The following is a 23,561-nucleotide window of genomic DNA, read 5'->3' as shown; positions in this document are numbered from 1 at the left end:
TGAAGCTCTCTGATGATCTTGTGAACATCGTGTAAGAATAAAAGTAAAGCAATAATTGAATATTGATGCTGGAGATAAGTGAAATGTTAGCGCTGCAATTTGTGGCCAATTTTAGAGAGAAGGTATAGAGAGAAAGGAAAGTTTCCCATCTCGTTAGAAAAATAATAATGGATACTTCATTTCTAAGATATCCTAACAAGCATTAGCTTTATGTTGACCATTAAAATCTCCTATGTGTAAAACGAAACTATTTTCTTGAATTTAATGACTTTAATCTTTTTTCTCAAATAATGCAAATATTTTTTTTTTTTATTCCAGCCAAAGTGAAAACAGTTTGGAAGTGTAAATTGTTTTTCCACTGAAAAAAGAAAAACTGTCAATCGCTTGTGGCTTTCACTTAACATGTCACCCCACAATAGTTTAGTACTGTAAGTGAACGGTAAATTTGCAAACTACTTTGCTGTTTTAATCAACTTAAGCCACTTAAGGCCAATCACACACACACACACACACCCAATCAGACGCATACAGGCGCGCCGTTTTCGAATGAAAATGGCAAAATGAGTATGTTGGAGCATAAAATTGCGAACGAAATGACTTTCGACGCCGTGCATCGTGCATTTTGGCTCGCTCGCATTTGCATATTTAAAGAAATATTTTCATATGCAAATGCCGTGTGAGCTGCCTGCGCGAGTGTGCAACTTAGAGCTGTGTGTGTGTGAGCGCATTGAACGTTTGCTGAAGCATATAAGTATGTGTCACTCGCGCATGTGTGTGTATGTGAATTGTATGAGTGTATACGTGTGTGTGCTTTGGCATTTTCTTGTTGCATTTGCCAGATGTCAAGTGCATTTTTGCGTCAAGGTTAACGAGCTCACAAGTTGGAAATTTGCACCAATACAATGGGATAATGCAAATGCAGGTGCATATATCAGGCAGCTAAACGAAAACTAAAGTAGAAATAAAATGAAGAGTATTTCAAAGTGCTTTCCAAGTCACATATTTGTTTAAAGAGTTGCACTAATGCAGAGGATATGCAAGGATGTGCTCAGCGGTGCACTTGTGTGAGCATTGTGTTGTTGATATTGACTTTGATCAACAACAACAGGTCTAGGAGTTAAGAGTTGAGGAGTCAACGTGGAAAATATATTGATAAAATATTTATTTTAATTTATACAAATATAAAACTTCTTAGAGGAAACGGTGAAGCCAAATGACAAAGTAAGAGCATATTTTATATGAACAAATCTAGAAAGCACTTATCTCAGATAAAAGATGACATATTTTTGTTGTCGCGGACAAGTTAGAGAGCTCCTAAAGTGTCAACTTGTCTACAACAAAGGAGGTTGGCCGACACTGTCTTGGAACTCTTAATTCGTTTGAGGTTGGAGCTAAAGCATATCATTTTTAGTCTCCTTTATGAAAGAGCGGTTATGGCGGAGATTCCTTCCTCTTTGCTTTGGATCCCAGTGGTGAACGACCTTTTGAAGGAACTTCAGGAATGAGGCCGCCAGGTAGTTGTCTATAGCAATGTCGCTCCTTTGGTAAAAACAATTATCCTTAACACCGTTTACGGTCTCACCCAATGGAAAATTTGGTAACCATGTGGGCAGCTAGAAATAGACTTAGCCATAAATTTGAATAAAAATGAGCTAGTAAAAACCTTCAATTATTCAACCGGTGGACAGGGAGAAGTACCTGCGCCTTATCTTTGATAGGAAGCTCTAATGAAAATCAAACATTGAGGAAGAGTGAGGAAGGCAAAGGGCGCCTTTCATCAAAAGTTATGTTCACGGCTAATGAAACCGTACTTGAGCCAATAATGTTTTATGGTATTGTTGTCTAGCTGAGGGCGTTCGGAAAAAACACACATGCTAAGCAGGAGCATGTTCAAAGAGCGGCCCTCATCGGCATCGATGGTATACTATGGCCAGCACCAACAATGACACTCAATGCTATTCTACACCTTGAAACTGTAGACATATCCGGTAGGTGCTATGGGGGGAAAGCTGCTATTAGCCTTAGGGAAGCTGTGTATAGAAGGGACACACTGAAAATCTCCACTAACTTATAATCTAGATGAGTGTATAGCGGAGTTCTTTCTCTGCTCACACACCTACAAGGGTTTTGTAGGCGGAACGAAGACGTTGGAGAGGAATTGGAGTGAGTTTTTTTCACGGCTGGATTGAAGTTAGGAGAGAGGGTGGGAAATGGAGTATTCGGAAGCTCTCCATCAACTATAATTTCCTTCCTTCAAAGAGGTGTGCGTTTACTCCGATAGCCGAGCGGCTTTACTGGCTTTGAGCTCGCTAACTGTGCGCTCAAATTTAGTCAAAGTCTACATGATCTTATTAGAAACAACTTCACGCTTCTTGTGTATTAAGCTTGTAGATTTGTCCAATCACATTGGAATCTACCAGGCCGATGAGCTTGCTAGGAATGTCGCCCTTACCCCAATTTTTTTCGTTCGGAAGTGAGTCAGTTTTCCGGCGCCTTCTTGCGTTCTAGCGCTGGACCAATGTACTACCTCTTATTATTCTGTGGTATCTCCAGTGAACTCAGCAAGCAGTCAACAAGCAGGATTTGGGCGACTGCGAGACTCTTTTCGTCCAGAGTGAAAGGAAAGTGATCCTCCGAACTACTTGCTCTGCGCAAAGTTAATCAAAGTTTCCTTGGGCTTCGGCTAATCTCATTAATAAAAATACAATAAGCTCAAAACGTTTCATCTTTACACGAAAGCCTGGTAATTCATTTTAGGAGGGTTATCACAAAGGGCGGATATATATCCAAGAACCATAAACTATAATCAATCCTACGACTTAACCTAAACTCACCCAGCCTGACGAGATTACTCAGTTATCTCTATATCGAGAAGGAGGTAATATTTACTGGTATTTTCCTGGCGGAGAAAAATGCCGTAGACGACACCTTCAAAGGTAAGTTCTTAATAGAATTAATACAGGACTCTTTAGTATTCTTCATCCATATCAAACGTTAAGTGGTGCCAGCAGCATGATAAATACAGGTGCTACTTTCTACTGAGTAGGCAATTGAAAAGTAAAGTCCTCTCTCGACGAACAAAAAACAATCTCTATAAGTCCCCCATTATTCCCGTCCTGCTATATGGTGCGGAGGCATGGACAATGTTATCATTTGATGAGTCGACCTTAGGAGAGCTCGAGAGAATTGTAGAAGATTTATGGTCCTTTGCTCATCGAAATATACGGCGACATAATTCGGCGAAATAAGAAACAGCGGCTCCGCTGGCTAAGTCTTGTCCTCCGAAAGAATGAAAACACTCCAGCTCTGAGAGTATTCGACTCAATACCCACCAGTGAAAGCAGAGGAAGAGAAAAACCTCCACTCCGTTAGAGAGATCAGGTGGAGGAGGACCTGACTGCAGTTGATATCTCGAATTGGCGTGTAAGCGATGTTTCCCCCAGTAAAGATTGAATTAGTAAGAGAATATAAAAGTAAGGAATAAAAATTGATATCGGTGGCTGATTAAGAGCATCACTTTCTTCGCTGAAGATTTTTGAGAGAAAAACTAATTTCAATCTTACTCTTTATAACTAATACCACATAATCTTTTATCTTGTTTTATAGGTTAAGAGGACGAATGGTTCAGTTTTTATGTAATTTTACTGGAAAATAAATGCAATATAAACTCCCTAAAGAGCTCAAGAGTGATAGGGGAGTGTTCCCTTTGGATTAATGTTAAGTTCAGTACTCTCGTTAGTAAGAGACGAATACTCGTTCTACGTGTCATTTATTTCGAGCGAGTATAGCTCTCTTGGTTACACAACTAGGTTTTAACTGAAATTTGAACGATTTGCGAACATTTTCACCTACACATTGCATATTATGATATAAACTATAATTATTTGTATTTTTGATTTATTTGGATTTTTGTTCTTGGTATATTTCGGGTAATGTAAGTAGCGACAATATCTTGCCTCGTCCTCGTTGTCCAGTACACACGACCTTACACAAAAATTTGTTTATGAACCATTGTATTTTCTAAATATCCTTGAAATCCGTATCGGATAATATCACTCATATATATTTATTTAAAAGCACTCTATTTCAGTTCACATCGCTGAACATTGACTTACTGCCCACACAGGTGGTCGAAATATTTAAGACCCGACTTTACCACACAGTCCATTGCACTTTATTGTTGCCTTTTAAGCAAAACACTTCAACGCAAATGTGCGCCTATGCGAGTAATAACAATAACAATAATAATAGTAATAGTAATAACAATAATAATAATACTTGGAAGAATTACAATAATGAGAAAAAATAGAGGACCCGCCAGGGAAAGCATACTGAGCACTCAAATCCAGACAATCTCGCCTTCACACACCCTGCGACATAGTTTTTCTTGTGAACGTGTGTGTGTAAGTCATTTGAATATCGACCGGAAAATGCCATTAAATAATTTACACATCATTGCTTTCCACCGACTGCTCGGTGTCCTTCATACTTGGCTTGCCAGCATTTTATATTTCATTTTGCTTTGCTTCGTTCTATTTTGTGCCACTTCTGTGGCAGAATTCTTATGCTTATGAATATATGTGAAGCTCATCATAATACAACAAAACAGTCCACTTCTCATGACATTTTTTCGCTTTCATATGCTCCTTCGCTATTTGAGGTCATTTTGTAGTTGCTTTCCTGTCTTTACCACAAAGTATACACACATACATATATAATGATTCATTCAAATAGAAATATATTGAAAATTGCCGCAGATAGATGAATTGTCACTCACCCTCTAGAATAAAAGACCTGTGTTTACCAACATCGAAACTTATAAGACTTTTCGTAAGAATTAAAGGCGTTTGAAATTTTTCGATGTATTTGACTGTATGCACATTGTGACATAATGCTCTCCATGAATGTGGAAGCAGAATTTGCAAGCATTTGAATTTGCATTTTAATCCAAAGAGACCTGTTTACTGTATTATTTTTGAAAAAAAGTGTACTATAATGATTGTTCACCTACAATTAAAACGGTAGAAAGATGGGATGCTGAATTTAAACGTGGTCGTACAGCCTTGAAGACGATCCACATGAAGGACGTCCAAAAAGCGCATCAACACCAAAAATCATAGCCACAATACAGGATATCGTTTTGGAAGATCATCGATTGACTGAGAGAGATTTAGTCGAGGCTCCACACATCTCATTAGGCAGTTCGAGCCATATTTTAAGTGACATTTTTTGGAAATGTGGATACTTGCAAACTGTTAAAAAAAATCAATTCTGAACATTATTGCAACCTTTTGGACCAGTTGAAGGGAAAATTTCGTGAAAAAGGAACCGGTTGGCAAAAAAAAATCTTTTTTCATCAGGACAGTGTCACAAGAGCATTTTGACAATGGCTAAAATCCATGAATTAAAGTTCCAATTGTTGGAGCGTCCACCGTATTCACCAGATTTGGCCCCCAGCGACTTGCATTTGTTTCCAGAACTCAAAAAATGTATACGTGGCAAGCGTTTTTCATCAAAAAGAGGTCATAACGGCTGTTGAAGCGTATTTTGTATAAAGCCTAATTTTTAGAAATCTTGACTAAGCTTTTGCTTAACTGATTAATGAATTATATTGGTATATGTGCATACCACTATGCGCGAAAGATATAATAGTAAGTGTTTGTTCATAAATTTAAAATTTTTTAATTAATCTTCAAAGTCTATATCGTCTCCTTCAAAGTAAATCCCCTTGATCGCAATACACTTGTGCCAACGTTTTTGCTAATCCTCTAAACAGTTGTAAAAATCAATGTCCGCAACAGTCTTCAATGCATGTCGCATTTCACTTTTAATATCTTCAATTAACTCAAACCATTTTCCCCCAGAGCGGTCGTTTGATCTTGCTGAATAGCCAGAAGTCGCACGGAGCTAAATCAGGCGAATACGGTGGTTACGGCACGATATTTTTTCAGAATTTGTCGAAAAACTTACGAAGAATCAATGCAGTGTGCGACGGTGCTTGATCGAGCTGCAAAAACCAAAAGTTCTCGGCCCATAATTCCTATTTCTGTTTACGAATAGCTATGATGCATTACACTCAAATAGTATTCCTTTTTGACAATTGGGCCAGTCGGAAGGAATTCGAAATGCACCACACTTCGATAATCGAATATAACTGTCAACATTACCTTGACTTTTGATCTGTTTTGACGTGATTTTTTCGGCTTCGGCTCACCTTTGCCTCGATATACGGCCGATTAAACGTCTGTTTCCGGATCGTAGGCGTAGATTCAAGATTTATCGCATAATACGTTTCATGACATTCTGATGGTCAGAAAGCATTATTTCACAGACGTTACCGCGACGATATTTTTCGAAAGAATTAAGTGATTTTGGAACCAAACGTGCTTTCGCCCAAATGATCTTTCAAAACGGTTTTCACTGGTCTTTCTGATATGCCAACGATGCCAGTAAAGCCCTGCCTGTTAATCGTCAATTCTCAAGCACCAATTCCTTTATTTTATTGCCATGTTAATCATCAATCATCGTCAGGCCGTCCTGCACGCAAATCAACGCCTTGTCGACCCTCAAAAAATTTTCTCGCCACAAACAATTATCACCGGAAGCCTTTTCAAACATTCTGCACATTTCGACAACAGAAATTTGATTCCGCACGCAATTTAATGCAACTTTTTTGTTAAATAATTTCACTGATTTAAAAATTGTTTGACATGAGGCTTTCACTGCGTTCAATAAATAACGTTTTCGTTGTATAAAGTACAGGTAGCCTTTATTGGTAATTACAGAGAGTTTATTGTTTTATTGTTTTGTTATGATATTTTGGCTTTCATAATAGCACAATCATTATCTATTGGATTGGCGTCTGATGACTCTGATGACCAATCTAAAGTAGCAATATGGCTTTATTATTTACATTGAGTACAGAGTCTTGCTCCTATATTCCGGATTATCGTCTTCCTGTAGTAACTAATTAAGATTATTTTTGCAGTAAGTCACTTCAGTGAATCCTTTTTATACCTTTTTATACGATTTTACCATTCTAACGTCGTACAGGTTTCCTGTGAAGCACAACAAAACCGACAACCCATGAGCGCAGCAGCATCAATAAACATGCATGCGTGAAAAATTACACCCCATCGTCAAAAAACTGATTGGACCTTATCAGTGCGGCTTTAGGCATGGAAAACCAACAACTGACCAGACATTAACCATTCACAATTCACCAAATCAAGACCCGTGAAATGAGAATCGACTCACACCATCACTACGTCGATTTCAAAGCTGCTTTCGACAGCACGAAAAGGAGCTGCCTTTATGCCGCTATGTCTGAATTTGGTATCCACGCAAAAGTAATACGGCTGTGTAAACTGACGTTGAGCAACACCAAAAGCTCCGTCAGGATCGGGAAAGATCTCTCCGAGCCGATCGATACCAAACGAGGCTTCAGACAAGGCGACTCCCTATCGTGCGACTTCTTCAACTTGCTTCTGAAGAAAATAGTTAGTGCTGCAGAACTAAATCGAACAGGTACAACCTTTTATAAGAGTGTACAGCTGTTGGCGTATGCCGATGATATTGATATATATCACCAGAATAACTCTTATCAGCAGGTGCAAATTCGGACTGAGTAGGCAGTTGAGAAGTAAGTCGTCGAGAGAGGACGACCATACTCTATAAGTCACTCATTATCTCTTCCTGCTATATGGTCCAAAGGCCTGAACAATGACAGCATCTGATCAGTCGACGTTACGAGTGTTCAAAAGAAAAGTTTTGCGGAGGATTTATGCGCCTTTGCTCATTGGCAACTGCGAATATCGCATTCGATGGAGAGATATACGGCGACATTGACGTAGTTCACCGAATTATGAGACAGCGGCTACGTTTGCTAGGTCTTGTCATTCGAGCTAAGTCCAGCTCTGAGAGTATTCGACTCAATACTCGCCGGTGAAAGCAGAGGAGGAAAACCTCCACTCCGTTGGAGAGATTAGGTGGAGAAGGTTATGGCAGCACTGGGTATCTCGCATTGGCGCCAAATAGCGAAAAGAAAAAAATATTGGCGCGCTGCTGTTAACACGGCTATTACCGCATTAACGGTGTCTATGCCATTAAAGAAGTAGAAGAAACATGACCTTACATCATTGTTGCACAAATATTGAGAGAAAGTATCTTACTTCACCGCGCTGTTAGATTTATGCATTAAAAGCACCTTAATTGTTAATCATTTCGTTGTTATCATCTCTGACAAATAGTTACAAAATATATTCAGCTCTAAGAACACCATCGTTATCCTTATTCCACAGAGTATGAGTATTATGAGCTTCTTCTAAATCTTCTACAATTGTGATAGAGTTTTCATACTCTCCTGACACCAGCCACATATTAAATTCATTGCATACAAGTTTTCTCAAATTTTCTCAGCTCTCTACTTCTATTGTAAGATAACTTAACGTTGTGGTGACCTTATCGGGTATTATTCCATTATATATGCTCGTCCATTATATTGAGTTACCTTCTATACACAAACACACACAGACACATTTTAATGCAAGCGAAGCTCCATTGTATCGGATGCTGAGTTATATAATAACTTGCGTTAATATAACTGTTGCCAGCACTTACTTTTATACACTGTAGCACACAGTTTATTTAAATGCAACTCCATAGAACAATAAACATGGTTTTTGTTGTTGCTAGCTACGTACGTACAACATATTTCCTGATAGATTATTATACAAAAACCTCGAGTAAAATATATACTGCTGAGCTGTGCAGGATTACACTTGATAAGCGCGCCACAAGAGCGTTGAAAGCATGCGAGTCGGCAACAATGGCGATTGGCCGAGCGGAAGAAGCAGTTGCAGCAGCCACAAGCGATCGGTTGAAGCAGCAATGCATTGCTGCCGCACATAACTAGCATACAATAGCAACAACCTCGGTGATGGAGAGCGCAACAACGGTGCAAGGGAATTGCAAGTAAATATTAGCTACAAAATTGAAATAGCGGAAATGCGTGTGCACACCCAACCAGCTGACCGCTTGCAGCACGCCAACAACACAGCAACGAATACCTTCAAACAACACGCGCACACAAACACCTACAAATTGCAGACAGTATTGCTTGGGTGTGCTTATATTGGATGCAGCGTGTTTATTAAAAATATTTTCGGTTTGCGAGAATATGAAAATCCACTCCGGCACTCTCCTCTCCCGTGCATAAGCCATAGCTTATAGTGGTCGCGGCGTTCATAGCGTTGGTCGTGTTGTCGGTGGCGTATGAGTAACGCGGTTTGTGCTAAAGTTTGCTGTTGCTGCTCAGTTCTATGGTTGCGAGCCACGAACAGAAATTTTCGATATTGTTTGTTATTTTCTCGCATTCACAGGTAGCTTGGAGTATTTAAATTAAAATGCTTACATTGCAATTGAAGCGTGAAAGAAGAGCGTGAAGAAGTGTTGTGTGCAAGGAAAATTGAAAAATTACTTTCAGGCAAGTTGTTTTGGTATACCAAATATTGAAAGAAACAAGAAATAATGTTAATTTCGTTGCACCGAAGCTACAATATCCTTCACAAATAGAAGATATGCCTTACAATATCTTAATTACGATCATACAGTTTGTTTGGCAGTTTTATAAGTATGCTATACGTGGGTTGCCTTTTATGTTTCGAGATTTGGCAAAACTACTGTTGCAATCTGACAATTCACAACTTTATAGCTAAAATTGACATTTTTGTTGTTATGCATACTTATAACGTTTTGACATACGCTATTTCTGTTGTTTACAGTAACTTATAAAATTCATCTCAGCCAAAAACTTGAATTGAACCGCGAATATTTTCGAGCGATTATTTTTTATAACTTTTAACGTGGATTATCTCAGCAACAGTTTCTGGCGATGAAGCCCCATCAAGGAGCAGGGTTCATCGATGGTATGATAAATTCAATCGAGGTTGTGGATCACTCCAAGACGGATTTCGTAAAAGTCGTTCAAATTCAGTTGTTGTTCCAGAAACTATTGATACTGTGCGCTAACTGGTATTGCGAGTCCGTCATGTGACATATTGTGAGATTAAGACAACTATAGGCAAGAGTGGGACCACCGATAATGCATGATAATTTAAAAAATTTGTTCCCGTTGGATCCCACACAATTTATCAAAAGCTCAAAACACCGCTAGAAATGTTAAGCAATATGATAACGGTGCTTCAGAACACATCTATGATTCGCGATAGGTCGTTCGTGGTTTATTAGGCTGAACAGCTTGCAATAAAGGTAATAAGAGCACCTCTACTTTCAAAGAAGTTAGTACTAACTCCGATTTTGGTGGCGGCGGTACTATACTTGAGCTCATTGTCCACCCACTTCAGATTAAAAACGATGTCCTGGGTTTTCTATCAATGATAAAAATACGCTCTCTCTCACTATCAGTAGAATAGGAAATGGTCCAAGTTAAACTGACTACAGCGATTTACGAATGGTTGATCTTCGTGTGAGCTTGACGAGATCCTTCTTCGCCTCCAGCAAACTTTGTCTATCCATCATAATCTACTCGGCAACCTTAAAAATCGTCCACAAATACAAATTGTTGAATAGAAAACGATGTATTAATTGAAATAACCATACTTATCATACAAGTAAATACGAATTTCATTTGGAGATAACTAGATGACGATTCTACAATTTTGTACAATAGAGAAGCAACTACAAGAAAAGAGTTGATCTCTAAAAAATTTTTAATTTGGCTAATGTGCTTATTTACCTTAAATCTTAAAAATGAAATGTCAACGAATTATTTGCCTAAGACATTTTATTTTATTTATCTTTACATATATATAAATCTTCTGACCGTGTGTTTGTAATTGAACTGCTCCTAAACGGCTGGACCGATTTTGATGAAATTGATTGTGTATGTTTAAGGAGATTTGAGGATGGTTTAGATTCACAATTTGGTCCACTGGAAAATGTTTTTTTTAATAAATTTTTCATTTGTAATGAATTGCTAATTTTGGAATGTTTTACATTGGATCCGATAGATTGCGCTACCATCGCAGTATCCAATATTCAAACCTTAAACTATGCTAAAATAAAAGGCGACATCTGTAGACAAGTTTTCATAACGTGGATAGAGTTGTTCGTTCTTAAGTAATAAATTGGGTGATTCAATACATCTATGGGTAGCTATATCTATATATAAAAAAGAAAGTTGTGTTAGTTGCACCATTTATAACTCAAGAACGGCTAAACCGATTTGGCTGAAAATTGGTGGAGAAGTAGCTTAGAACCAGGGTAAGGACATAGGATACCTCTTATCTCTTTATGTCAAAATTTAATACAACTCATAAATACAAAAATTATATTTCAAATAATAAGCATTTGTTTAAAAATTATGTTTGTAGAAATCATTTGAATATATGTATGCGTACAATTATAAACAGATTCTCCCTAAAAAATAATACTATTGCTAAGTATTTGGAATAGAGGAAAAGAACTGCAACCAAATACGCAGTAAAATAGATTATAACTGGCTCAGTAATCAGTCGTTGAGTATGTAATATACCACGTGCATCCCAAAAGACTGATGTTATAACTTTTTCAGCCGACTTTTTCGTCTTTCCACGCTTAAAGACCGGTTCATCATGTGCAGTCTACTAGAATGACAGTCCGCTAGAATGACAGTCGATTGGACTTCAGTGGGAAATGATGGAGTTATGTTTTATTGCAAAATTCGGTTTATTACGATTAAAGAGCACTCAAACACTTCTCAGAATCAGTTATTCGTTGTTTTTGTTGGATTATGAACTTGCGAGGCACCCACTTTGCACAGAGCTTTCGCTTCTTTACGCTTAGCAAATATCAATTCATCTGTGGATTTCCCTGAGCCCAAATTCAACAGTATTTTCCTCCAAAAAGCAATGCTTTATTAACACTCGAAATGCCTTATGATCCATTTTTTAAAACTAACACAAGTTGCTTCATAAATATGATTTTTATCTCATTAACTAATAGTTATAATCCAACTAATAGAAATCATATAGATGGTAGTAGTAGTATTATCTATGTATCAGCCACAGTGAAGCATGGACGAGTCCTCTAGTTTTTATAATAAAAATATAACTTGCTTCACCTCTTTGAAAACAAGCTATAATTATCTGGTACTCAAAATTTGTTACTGAAAAAACGGGAAATTTCATTCAAAAGCATTAAAGATACAGAAATATTATTAGAGATATAGAAAATCAGCAGAAAACACGGTCTTATGTAATAAAATTTTCTTTTTAGTCAACCGCAAATTCTTAAAAGATGTGAATGATGCTGACATTCTGAGAATATTTTATCCATTTTTGTTTTTTTCGATCCATATATTACTACGAGCAATAAATAGTAAGACTTTGTTCATAATTTTAAAACTATTAATTTATTCATCAAAATCTCTGTCGTCCCACTCAAAGTAAACCCCCTTGGCCCCAATACACTTGTGCCAACGTTTTTTATGATCCTTGAAACAGTTATTAAAGTTAATTTTCGGAATAGCTTTCAATGCGCGCAGCAATTCACGTTTAATGTCTCTAGTTGACTCAGACCTGTTTCTTCGGAGCGGTTGTTTGAGTTTGCTGAATAGCCAGAAGTCATACAAAGCTAAATCAGGCAAATATGGTGGTTGCGGCACAATATTGGATGAAAATTTGTCGAATACCTAACGAAGAATCAATGCAGTATGTATATTAGCATGGTGAAACAACCAAGAGTTATCGGCCTATATTTTCGAACTATTTTGATGAAAAGTTAAGTCTGGAAGGACAGAAGGAATTCGGGGTGCACCATATCTCGATTTTCGAAGAAAACTGTCAACATAACCATGGTTTTTGAAATGCCTTGGCGTAGAGTTTTCGGCTACGGGTCACCATTGCCACGATATTCGGCCGATTGGCCATCTATTTCCGAGTCGTAAGCATGGATCATCGCCAGTAATATAGCGCTTTCTGACATTCTGATGGTCGAAAAGCATTGTTACGCTTTTTTTGCGAAAACATTGAGTAATTCTGGCATCAATCGTACTTTCACTTTCCGTATATTTGGGTCTAAGAAAAGTGAAAGTACGATTGGTGCCAAAATTACTTAATGTTTTCGCAAAATAAGTGTAACAATGGTTTTTACTGATCCTTCCGATATTCCAACGATGCCAGTAAGATATCTGACTGTTAATCGACGTTTCTAAAACACCAATTTCTTTATTAAATTGTTGATGTTGTTAACCGTCCTGGACGTAGTTCGTGGTTAACGCGTTCTCGACCCTCTTTCAATATTTTGAACCAATCATAAACACTTGGTTCGTGACAAACAATTATCGGCTGAAGGCCTCGTAGCCAGTGCTGCGTTTATGTATTTATATAATAAAACTCCTTTTTGTTGTATGAATTGTTATAAATAAATAAATAAATAAAATTATCACGGAGGCCTTTTCCAACTTTCTCAACGTGTCGGCAACAGAAATCTGATTCCGCACACAAAATTTAATGAAACTTCTTTGTTGAATAATTTCACTAATCGTAAGAAACGCCGAATGCATTTTATGTGCTTCAGAAAGACAAGAGACTTCAGAAAGACTAAACACAAGTGACTATTTTGATGTGACATTTGGCACAGATGTCACTGACTATCATACCAACCTACATAAAAGCTTTATCCTGTTTTGGCCAGCGTAGTATACATCCCTTGTAGCCATAAGTTGAAAAAGGTAAAAACGATAACTTCAGTTGTACCGAATATATTTTAACCCTTAGAAATATAAAAATAATAATATTCCATAGTAGAACTTTAATTTGACAGGTCAGTTTATGGCAGCTATATGCTATAGTGGTCCAATCTCAACAATTTTTTCGAAGAACGTGTCATTGCTTTGGATAATAATCCGTGCCAAATTTGGTAAATATATTTCGTCAAATGAAAATGTTTTCGTTACAAGCACTTGTTTCAGATCGTTAAGTTTGTATGGTAGCTATATGCTGTAGTGAACTGATTTAAACAATTTTTTTTGAGAATAGATCATTTCTTGCGACAATAACTTGTGGCAAGTTTCATGAAGATATCTCATCATAGAAAAAGTTTTCCATATAGATAAGTGCTTGATTCGTGTGCAATTTTTCAAATTGATATTTTGAAAATAAGTTAAGAATAAGAAGCGTATGTACAGAGAGACATGGCCATATGGCCTCAGCTCCTCATGCTAATCATTTATATATATTGGGTCTTTAAAGTCTTTTCGTATTTTGTCAACATTGTGTCTTACCATATAGTGTTGGAAAGGTTAAATTTTAGGATTCATTTAAGCAAAAAAAAAAATAAATTCGGAGAAGTTAAAAAAAAAGTTACAGCTGTTCAAAAATGAGTGAAAATAATGAAGAAATTCTTATATTTTGAAATTTTTGTATAAAAAATTGTGAAGTTTACGGAGCCGATGCTGTATCAGTTCGTGTGGCACAACAATGGTTCGCTCGCTTCCGTTTTGGAAATTTCGATTTTCACAGATGAAAGTTTTACACTGATGGAAAGTGGTCGACCAAAATGATACATATTTGTTTATTTATTCATTAGTATACATAAATATGTAAAAATTTGCTGAAATTTGATTAGAAATTAGAAAATACTTTTTCGACAAATATTTTTCTTAGGATCTCCGAGGTGTCCTGTTGGTGTATTAGCAAGCCCCTGCTATCGATGTAACTACTTAGTAAAATTATTTAAAGTCTTCTTCTCTTTTTGTCGCATTTAATTTACCCTCGAATTGAAATGCGGTAAAACACAAAAGTTGAAATTGCTTAAATTCCGCACTCAAGGCGATTAAATATTCAGCAATCGAAATTAGAAGCAGCCATTGTCAGTGCCAATCATCGCTACCTCAGCACTGCGTGGATTTCGCTGATAATTTGAAGTGGAAAAGCTCATTATTGTCAAGAAATCAAAATTAGACAGCAAAAACAACAAAAGCCCGCACCACCAACAAACTCTCTTCAACTACTTAATTTCCTCTCGGTTTTATGCGCAGTTACCGAATTGATTAGCATACATCCGCCAGCTGCTCAATTCCGTCGAAGACTCTAGAGCTCGAGCAGTTGTTAAGTATTTGGGCAGCAGCGCAACGCTCAACTCATTACCCGCGGTCACTCCTCCCCACTGCCCTGTGTTTGTTGTAAGCGAGCAACAAAATCAGCAAAAGCAGCAGTCAACTACTAGCGAATGCTAATCAAGTGCGCGCCAATTCCTCGCACCGCACAGCTTGATATTATAAGCTGAGTTTGTACTTGTAATGTCGGAATATGCAAAGTTTCTGTCGCGCTGCCGCACTCTGCGCCGCATTTGCAAAAAGAGCCTTACTGGAAAGGGGTAAACTCGGAAACTCATGTTGTGTTTGTTGTAGCAAAACTAACAATAATAATTTCAATTGTGGCGCATAATGAGTTCTTGGAGTGTTGGGAATGCAGCGCAGCGCCGGTGGTTGCGTATACGCCATGTTGTCGCTGCGGCTGCTGTGTATTATTATGTGCGCGCTGCGAATGTTGTGCGGACAAATGCAAATGTCTTTCGTAATCAGTTGACGGCAGTTCTCATTTCAGCTTGTATTTCCGATAATTTGCCTAACTTTAGGATTTAAATTTTGAATATTTCAAAAATTATTAAAAGGGGCAGAGTTTCAATTATCAGTGAAAATGAGTTAAGTTCGGAGGGAAATTGCTGTGAATGACATTGAGTGGTGTCTATTTGGAGAATTTCTGTTTATTCAAATAATTGCAAAAAGTTAATTGAAATTAGTTTTTATAAGACTTGAATATTTAGTTCTGATTATCTGTTGGAAAAAGTTATATTACGTATAAATATTTTAAGGACTAAAATTGTTCAACACATATGGCACACATTTCTATGAAACGAGAAATAAATGATTAAGAAGTTAGTGAATTTGAAAAGCAGCTCTTGAAATGATGTTTTACGTATTTCGTGTCAAGTAAAAGTATATTAAAATCATCCTGCAATGTGAGCAATACAGACAAACTTGAACGCATAAGTAAGGCATGGCGCGCAATAAAACAATCGAAAACCGCATACAAATTCAAAATTCTCTATTATTATTATCTATATTTAAATTATTCTCTATCTATATTTAAATAAACATCGTATTTTCACATTGTCGTAAAAAGGGTTGAGCAAATTTTCCCAAACTTTCTATTACCAAACTTTTTATGGTACTAAGGAATTACGTACAAAGTGTCATCAAGACACTGTTGGCCATTTTCCCCATGTATTTATCAATAAATCTCTATCCTAAGTATTTTATGATTCAACTCGATAGTAGAGACTGTAGGAAAATGATCGGAATACTAACCGGTCACTGTGTGGTGCCGGCACATGCCTGCAGAATGGTGCTGACAGATCGAGAAGACTGCAGAAAATGTCAAGAGCAAGGCGCCAACGGAACAATGTCCCGCATTGGCAAGACTACGCTGTAAGCTTCTGGGGTCCCCGCGTTATTATACACTGGAGGAAGAATCGATATTGAAGCCGCAAAGTCTGTTAAAATTTGCAAGCGCAGGCATCCAAAAGGATGACTACTCCTAATGGCCCTAGCTGAACCCTAACTGGTATTGCAAAGAAGCAAAAGTGGTCTATGCGTGGCCATTTGGTCTACCAAATTAAACTAACCTAGCCTATGATTCAAAAATACATTACAACCAAAAGACTAAAGTCTGTGTTTTCCAATTAATTCCAAATTTGCTTTCATTTTGGGACACTTTTTTATACTTTAATTGCCTCCGAAATTTCGTTCTGAGTATTATTAATATCATAGTGTGCTATGTCCTGTTTAGGGTATAAAAATATTTTGTGTCTTGGAAGGAAGTCGACCCTGCTAAGAATTGTGTATAAAATCAAATCATCTTTATACATATATATAAATCTTCTGACCGTGTGTTTGTAATTGAACTGCTCCTAAACGGCTGGACCGATTTTGATGAAATTTTTTGTGTGTGTTCAAGGAGATTCGAGAATGGTTTAGATTCACAATTTGGTCCACTGGAAAATGTTTTTTTAAATTAATTTTTAATTTGTAATTAATTGCTAATTTTGGAATGTTTTACATTGGATCCGATAGATTGCGCTATCATCGCAGTATCCAATATTCAAACCTTAAACTATGCTAAAATAAAAGGCGACATCTGTAGACAAGTTTTCATAACGTGGGCAGAATTATTCGTTCTTAAGTAATAAATTGGGTGATTCAATACATCTATGGGTAGCTATATCTGTATATAAAAAAGAAACTGATAATAACTGAAGAACGGCTAAACCGATTTGGCTGAAAATTGGTGGAGAAGTAGCGTAGAACCAGAGTAAGGATATAGGATACCTCTTATCTCTTTATGTCAAAATTTAATACAACTCATAAATACAAAAATTATATTTCAAATAATAAGCATTTGTTTAAAATTTATGTTTGTAGAAATCATTTGAATATATGCGTACAATTATAAACAAATTCCTCAAAAATAATACCATTGCTAAGTATTTGGAATAGTAGAAAAGAACTGTAACCAAATACGCAGTGAAATAGATTGTAACTGGCTCAGTAATTCAGCCGATTTTTTCGTCTTTCCACGCCTGAGAACCGGTTGATCATGTGCAGTCCACTAGAATGACAGTCGATTGGACTTCAGTGGGAAATGATGGAGTTATGTTTCTATTGTCACACACCGACGCAAAAATTCGGTTTTATTACGATTAAAGAGCACTCAAACACTTCTCAGAATCAGTAATTCGTTGTTTTGTTGTTGGATTATGAACTTTCGAGGCACCCACTTTGCACAGAGCTTTCGCCTCTTTACGCTTAGCAAACATTTTTTCATCTGAGGATTTCTCTAAGTCCAAATTCAACAGTATTTGCCCCCAAGAAGCAATGCTTTATTAACACTCGAAATGCCTTATGATCCATTTTGTTAAAAACTAACACAAGTTGCTCCATAAAAATGCATATATCTCAATAACTAATAGTTATAATCCAACTAATAGAAATATATATAGTATATGGCAGTAGTAGTATTATCTATGTATCAACCACAGTGAAATGGATGGGTATTCTAGTTCATTTTATTTTTTCTTTGTTTTTAACGTCAAGAAAGTTCAATAGCGTAATATAGATAGTTTGTATTCAATAAATATGAAAAAGTAGAGAAGAAATAAAACCACTTAACTCTGTACTAAATGTGACTTATGACGTGCTTTTTAGCTTAAAGGGGATTAAAAGCTTTTGGTGATTCCAGAAACTGAGAAGATTGTTTATTAAAAAGCAGTTACAGCAGCGTTTTCCACGAGTATGTATGTTGCAAGGTTTGGAGGTCATGAGTAAACAACTCAGCCGAAGTAACTGCTCATGTAACGAGCAGAAAAGTTTTTCCTTAACAATAAAATAACGTTTTTTTTATTTACTAAAATATGGAGTTTTACAGGCGTTTGTTTTCATTGTGGCATTTTCTCATTTGAGAGAAATGCTTTCCCAACCGCACTGTTTTTACTGTTGGTGGTTGTCGGAGTAGTTTAAAGGTTATAGTATAAGTTAGTTAGTCAGAGTCAAGTATAAATTCAAAATCATTTGTTTGTGGAGCTACCTTTACATTAGATTGATGACTTTTAAAGTCAAGTGGTGTATGTGATAACTCTATCTATAACTAAATGCTGAGATTTTTTTTGGAAATTGTTGACATTTATTAAAAGGACAAGGAAGGTTCCGATTCAACCCAACATCTTTATAGTCTTCAAACTTTCAAGAATCAAAGCCAGGGCAATAAATTAATGTGCAAAACGTCAATCAGATGATCGGAATCTGAGCAATTATATATACAGTTAAACTTCCCTAACTCGAATCACCATAATTCACAAACAAACTTCGAGTTAGAGAGACTTGGAGTTATGGAAGGAAATTTGTATGAAATTTGATATCTACTGCTAATTCAAAAGTTCAAATTATGGAGAACTTCGACTTATGGAAGTTCAACTATAAACCGGTCAAATGTTTGTCAAATTTTTACAGAAGATGCTATAAAAAAAAAATAATCAGATTTTCATGAAATTTTTAATTCTAAAACTTTATTATTTTTTTTCCTGAGTACACAGTAGTAATTACAAATTTACAATTTTTAGTAATTTGACTAAATATCATTTCTTTATAAAGCGCTATTTACTCGCTTTGTCATACTTTTCGAAGATTTTTCGATCGTGTTACGAGAAATATTTGTTCAGGCTATCTTGACAAGCTCCCAGAGCGCATTCAAATTTGTTAGGGGATAATCGTGCTGGCACAGAGCGCATTTCACAATAGCCCACAAATTCTCAATTAGATTGAGATACGGACTTTTCCTGGCTTTTTCAAAGTGCTAAATTGTTGATCTTCAAGCCATTTTTTCTTTATTTTAGCCGTATGTTGCGGTATGTTGAAATAAAATTTCCTCTATTGAGCATGCACACTCGTCAACCAACTCAGACAAATACTTGTATGTTTGCAAAATATTATTTTATGTATTGGACCAAAGTTCCACCATTCAGAGATTCATTAAGGTGAAATCATTGCTGAAAGCTCAAACTTTTCTGATCCTCCATTACACTGTTATGGCTTGTTAATGAGGTATATGTTTGTTGACCTGAAAAACGACAAAATCATTACTATGAATTTCATATGTACATACATATATCTCACATTGCCGATATTTTTGGTCAAAAATCAACTATAGATACTGGGGTCCAAATATGCGGTACCTAGGGGCTTAAATATTTTTCCTTGGTTTTTGATAATTGTTGGTCATAAGATGGCCTACTTTATGTGCGCTATTCGTGCAAAGTTTAACTCCGTTATATTAATTGCTTCTTGATTCTTCACTAAAAATGAATGAGTCAGATGGAATTTAAGTTGTGTTATAACCACTTTTTCATGCATAAATTCAACATATTTGAATGTACCCTATAATACCCATATGTTACAAGAACATGATTTTAATAGATTAATTTTCACAGCTATAATTTCTTCAGAAACACTGTTCAGGGTATAAAAACTTATGAGTAGCTTACCAACGCATGTTCGAAACATTGGAACATTGGAGTAAAAAACAAGTAACCATCTTCTAGAAAATCGGCAGAATATATTTATAGACATAATAATTCGTATTTCGCTATTTTGCAGTCATACCGAACATCGAAGTATATTTTTTGTTCGATAAAGAGGCTAATTGTCCATCTTGTCCTTGTTACTGCTCTAAAAAATTACATTTCAAACGAATCTTATTTAAATCTGCGCAAACCGTTATTTACTTCTTTGTTGTGTGTTTTGCTTTATTCCACTTAGCTAATGTAATCCTCCATAAGTGTATTTCATGTACTTTACACCTCAACCAAGTAACCAATGCAAAGCGTATCACAACACAAGGGTCCATTAAATTTCCACTTGATAAGTTCATTTCCATGCACATTAAATTAATCAAGATTATACAATTTCTATGAAATAACAGTTTGTGCATTGAAACTGTCACATTCCATTCCACAACATTCCAGTTGAATGCATTCCATTGCACTCCGCTAAACACGGCCACGAAGCTGCAGCGATTCGATTTGTTCGGCGAGGAACATCAGAGCAAAGGCTTGGCTTGTCGGTGAATACCAAACGGTAAGCACTCGGTGGCGAAACGTCCAATGACTTGCACTCAGCAATTGCAAATATACAAATGTACATGTGAATGGGTAAAAGCTTGTTAGTCACTCCAGCGCTGCTGGCGTCCGGCTGGGTTGTCAGCGACCAGAAAGCCACAGCGCACAATGAGCAGTTCGTTTGAATTTCTAACATTTCACTTTGCTAACGTTTTTGGTTTTGATTTTGTCAAAGTCCCGTTATGGCAATGCAATCGCTAGAATTTCAATTTATTAAAAACTCAGCAGTCACTATTTGCACTTCATGATTCTGCCAAGCGATGGTAAGAATATGCTTGTTTGGATACATATGGGGAGACCTAATGGAAGCTTAATTTTTTTTTTATAAAAGTAGAGGTACTTTTTCAATAGCCTTTTTTTTTTGATAAATCACGCGTGAGTCCTGTCAAGCTGTCATGTTACTTTTGTTCAATATTGTTGGGTATTTCATAATGAAAACAACGATTTACAAATCGCTCAACTTAATTACGAAAATTCACGTTCTGTAAAGAATGTGTTTTGTGCGCTTCGCTCAATTTATGGTCAACATAATCTGCCTACTGACCGTACTATTCGCAACACCATCATCCGTCTTAAGACCCATTAAACATCTTGGTTAATATTCGACCGAATAGACCACGTCCAGCACGTAGTAAAGAAAATATAGCAGCCGTAGCTGAGAGTGTACACGAAGACCGTGGAGAGTCGACTCGGCACCGTTCCCAGCAACTCGGATTGACGTATGGAACGATTTGGCGCGCTTTGCGTCGAGATCTTAAATTGAAAGCGTACAAATCAAGAAGCAATTGTGCAAGAACTGAAACTGTTCGACCTTCCCAAGCGACATAGCTTCGCTCTATGGGCTCATGCAAAGATCCAAGAAGATCCATGAAGATTCGACGTTTCCGAACCAAATTTTGTTCAGAGTTGAGGCCGATTTCTGGCTCAATGGGTATGTAAACAATGACATTTGCTGCATTTGAGACGAAGAGCAACCAGAAGAGATTCAAGAGCTGTCGTTTTATTCACGGTTTGATGTGGTCTGTAAGCAGCTGGAATCATCATATGGACCGAAAAATGATGTCGGTGAGAAGCTAACTATCAATGGCGACCGTTATCGCGCCAGGATAACGGACTATTTGATGACTGAAATTGAAGCTCGTGATATCGGCGACATTTGGTTTCAAGAAGACGGCGCTTCTTCCAACACATCTCGTCAATAAATTGATTTATGGAGATAACACTTCGGTGAGCAGATAATTTCACGTTTTAGACCGGACGGTTGACCACCAAGACATACAGTTCGACTGTTCCAGTGGGGATGTGTAAAGTCTAAAGTGTATGCGGACAATCCCGCTTCGATTCAGGCCTTGAAGAAACATATCATGCGTGTCATTCGTCAGTTACCAGTCGAAATGCTCGAACGAGCCACGGTCAACACTTGAAAGAGATAATCTTCAAAAAATAAATGCCAAAGAATGTTCTTTGGAATGATAATAAACATTCCTCATTAAATGTGAAGTTCTGCGTTTCTTCTTAATAAAAATAGGGAACCTCGTAATGAACCACCCTTTAGTACATTAAAATTATAATTGTGAAACCAGTTTTGCTTTTCGAACAGCTACTCGATAACCTATCAGTTGTTATAATTGCTTGCGTTCTTCATTTTACATTTCTTCTAATGATTAATTTCAACAGCTGATTGCTTGATCATTGCACACAAGGAAATTTACAGCTTGGTTAACAACCTACAGGTTTGCATTCCAGTTTCAACTTGATTTCAATTGATTAAGTATTAATTTAGTAAAATAATATTTGTTTTTATTTTAAATTGATCTAAGTTAGCATTTTGATAGAAAAAAATGGGTTAATTGTTTACTTAATTCTTGCGTGAGAAGGCTATTAAGTAGCTGTCCTAAACTAAATTGAACTGAATTTACTTTTATATAATTTTGAGTTGATGTGGGCGAAAATTTACTAAATATAACTAAAATAACAAATAAGTTAGACCAAGATTTTGATCTTTAAATTTGGCTAGCTAATTGACTTAATCAAAAAGATACCTGAAATTCGTATTACTTAACTGATCTTAAGATCAACTTTGCACAGACAAACTATTTAATTCAACTCATCTCAAGTGAATTTCTTTCAAATGCTGCCACAAATTAGTCAATTAAAGGTGAGTGATTCAATCTTTCTATAATTGAGTTAATTAAATCTCTCTTTAAGGCGAATGTAACAGGATCGGTCTTGTTCAAAAACATAAATATGCAAAGCTTTTATACGTGACATGTATTAATCAATACTTAGCGTAGTGATAAAGTAACTAAATGCAAGAAATGTTTCCAGCAGCCTTTGGCAACTAAATTATTTTATTTCAATTTAAAATTACGTGAGCTATGAGTTCAGAGCTATAATTTTGTAGATGTCTTATATCCTTCAAGCCTTAAAATTATATTTCGCTGAATATTGATTATTTCTTAATATATTTTACCTCGAAATATCTCACTTAATTTGATGATAAAGATTAGTACTCACTGCGATGTGCCTTGTCCGTGGGATCTCTGCGTAATACAATTCTACGTTTCGATGAGCAAATGGGTCCCGAGTCGACATCGTGTATGACAATTTTAATGGCTTCACCATCCATCGATGTTTGACGTCGTGGTGCCTCGAGATCCTCCAAATTGGGTCCGGTGAAAGAAGCGATTGGAGGTGGTATGGTGGCGGGCAGATTGGTTGGTAATGCACCGCGTTGCTGCAGCGCCGCCAAATCGGGACTAAGAACGGATTTGCCGATTAAAATATAGCTCAGACGGATTTTAAGAAAATATGAAATTAAATGTGGA

General features: G+C 36.6%; 1 protein-coding gene across 6 annotated transcripts in view; it reads right to left on the bottom strand.

Moving 5' to 3' along the window:
- The window catches only part of LOC126762568 (regulating synaptic membrane exocytosis protein 2), a 421,139-nt gene that overhangs the window by 103,805 nt on the left and 293,773 nt on the right, over positions 1 to 23,561 (bottom strand). For all 6 annotated transcript variants that reach the window (XR_007667481.1, XM_050479418.1, XM_050479416.1 and 3 more), the window contains one exon: positions 23,251 to 23,492. Coding sequence is in view for 5 of the 6 variants with exons in the window: in XM_050479418.1 (XP_050335375.1) it covers positions 23,251 to 23,492 (242 nt within the window). In the remaining variant the exon portion in view is untranslated. The remainder of the gene's footprint in view (positions 1 to 23,250; positions 23,493 to 23,561) is intronic.

The sequence above is a fragment of the Bactrocera neohumeralis genome, chromosome 6 (genome assembly GCF_024586455.1).
Source record: "Bactrocera neohumeralis isolate Rockhampton chromosome 6, APGP_CSIRO_Bneo_wtdbg2-racon-allhic-juicebox.fasta_v2, whole genome shotgun sequence".
Classification (NCBI taxonomy): domain Eukaryota; kingdom Metazoa; phylum Arthropoda; class Insecta; order Diptera; family Tephritidae; genus Bactrocera; species Bactrocera neohumeralis.
The sequence above is the reverse complement of the archived record's forward strand: the minus strand, read 5'-3'. Positions and strand labels throughout refer to the sequence as shown.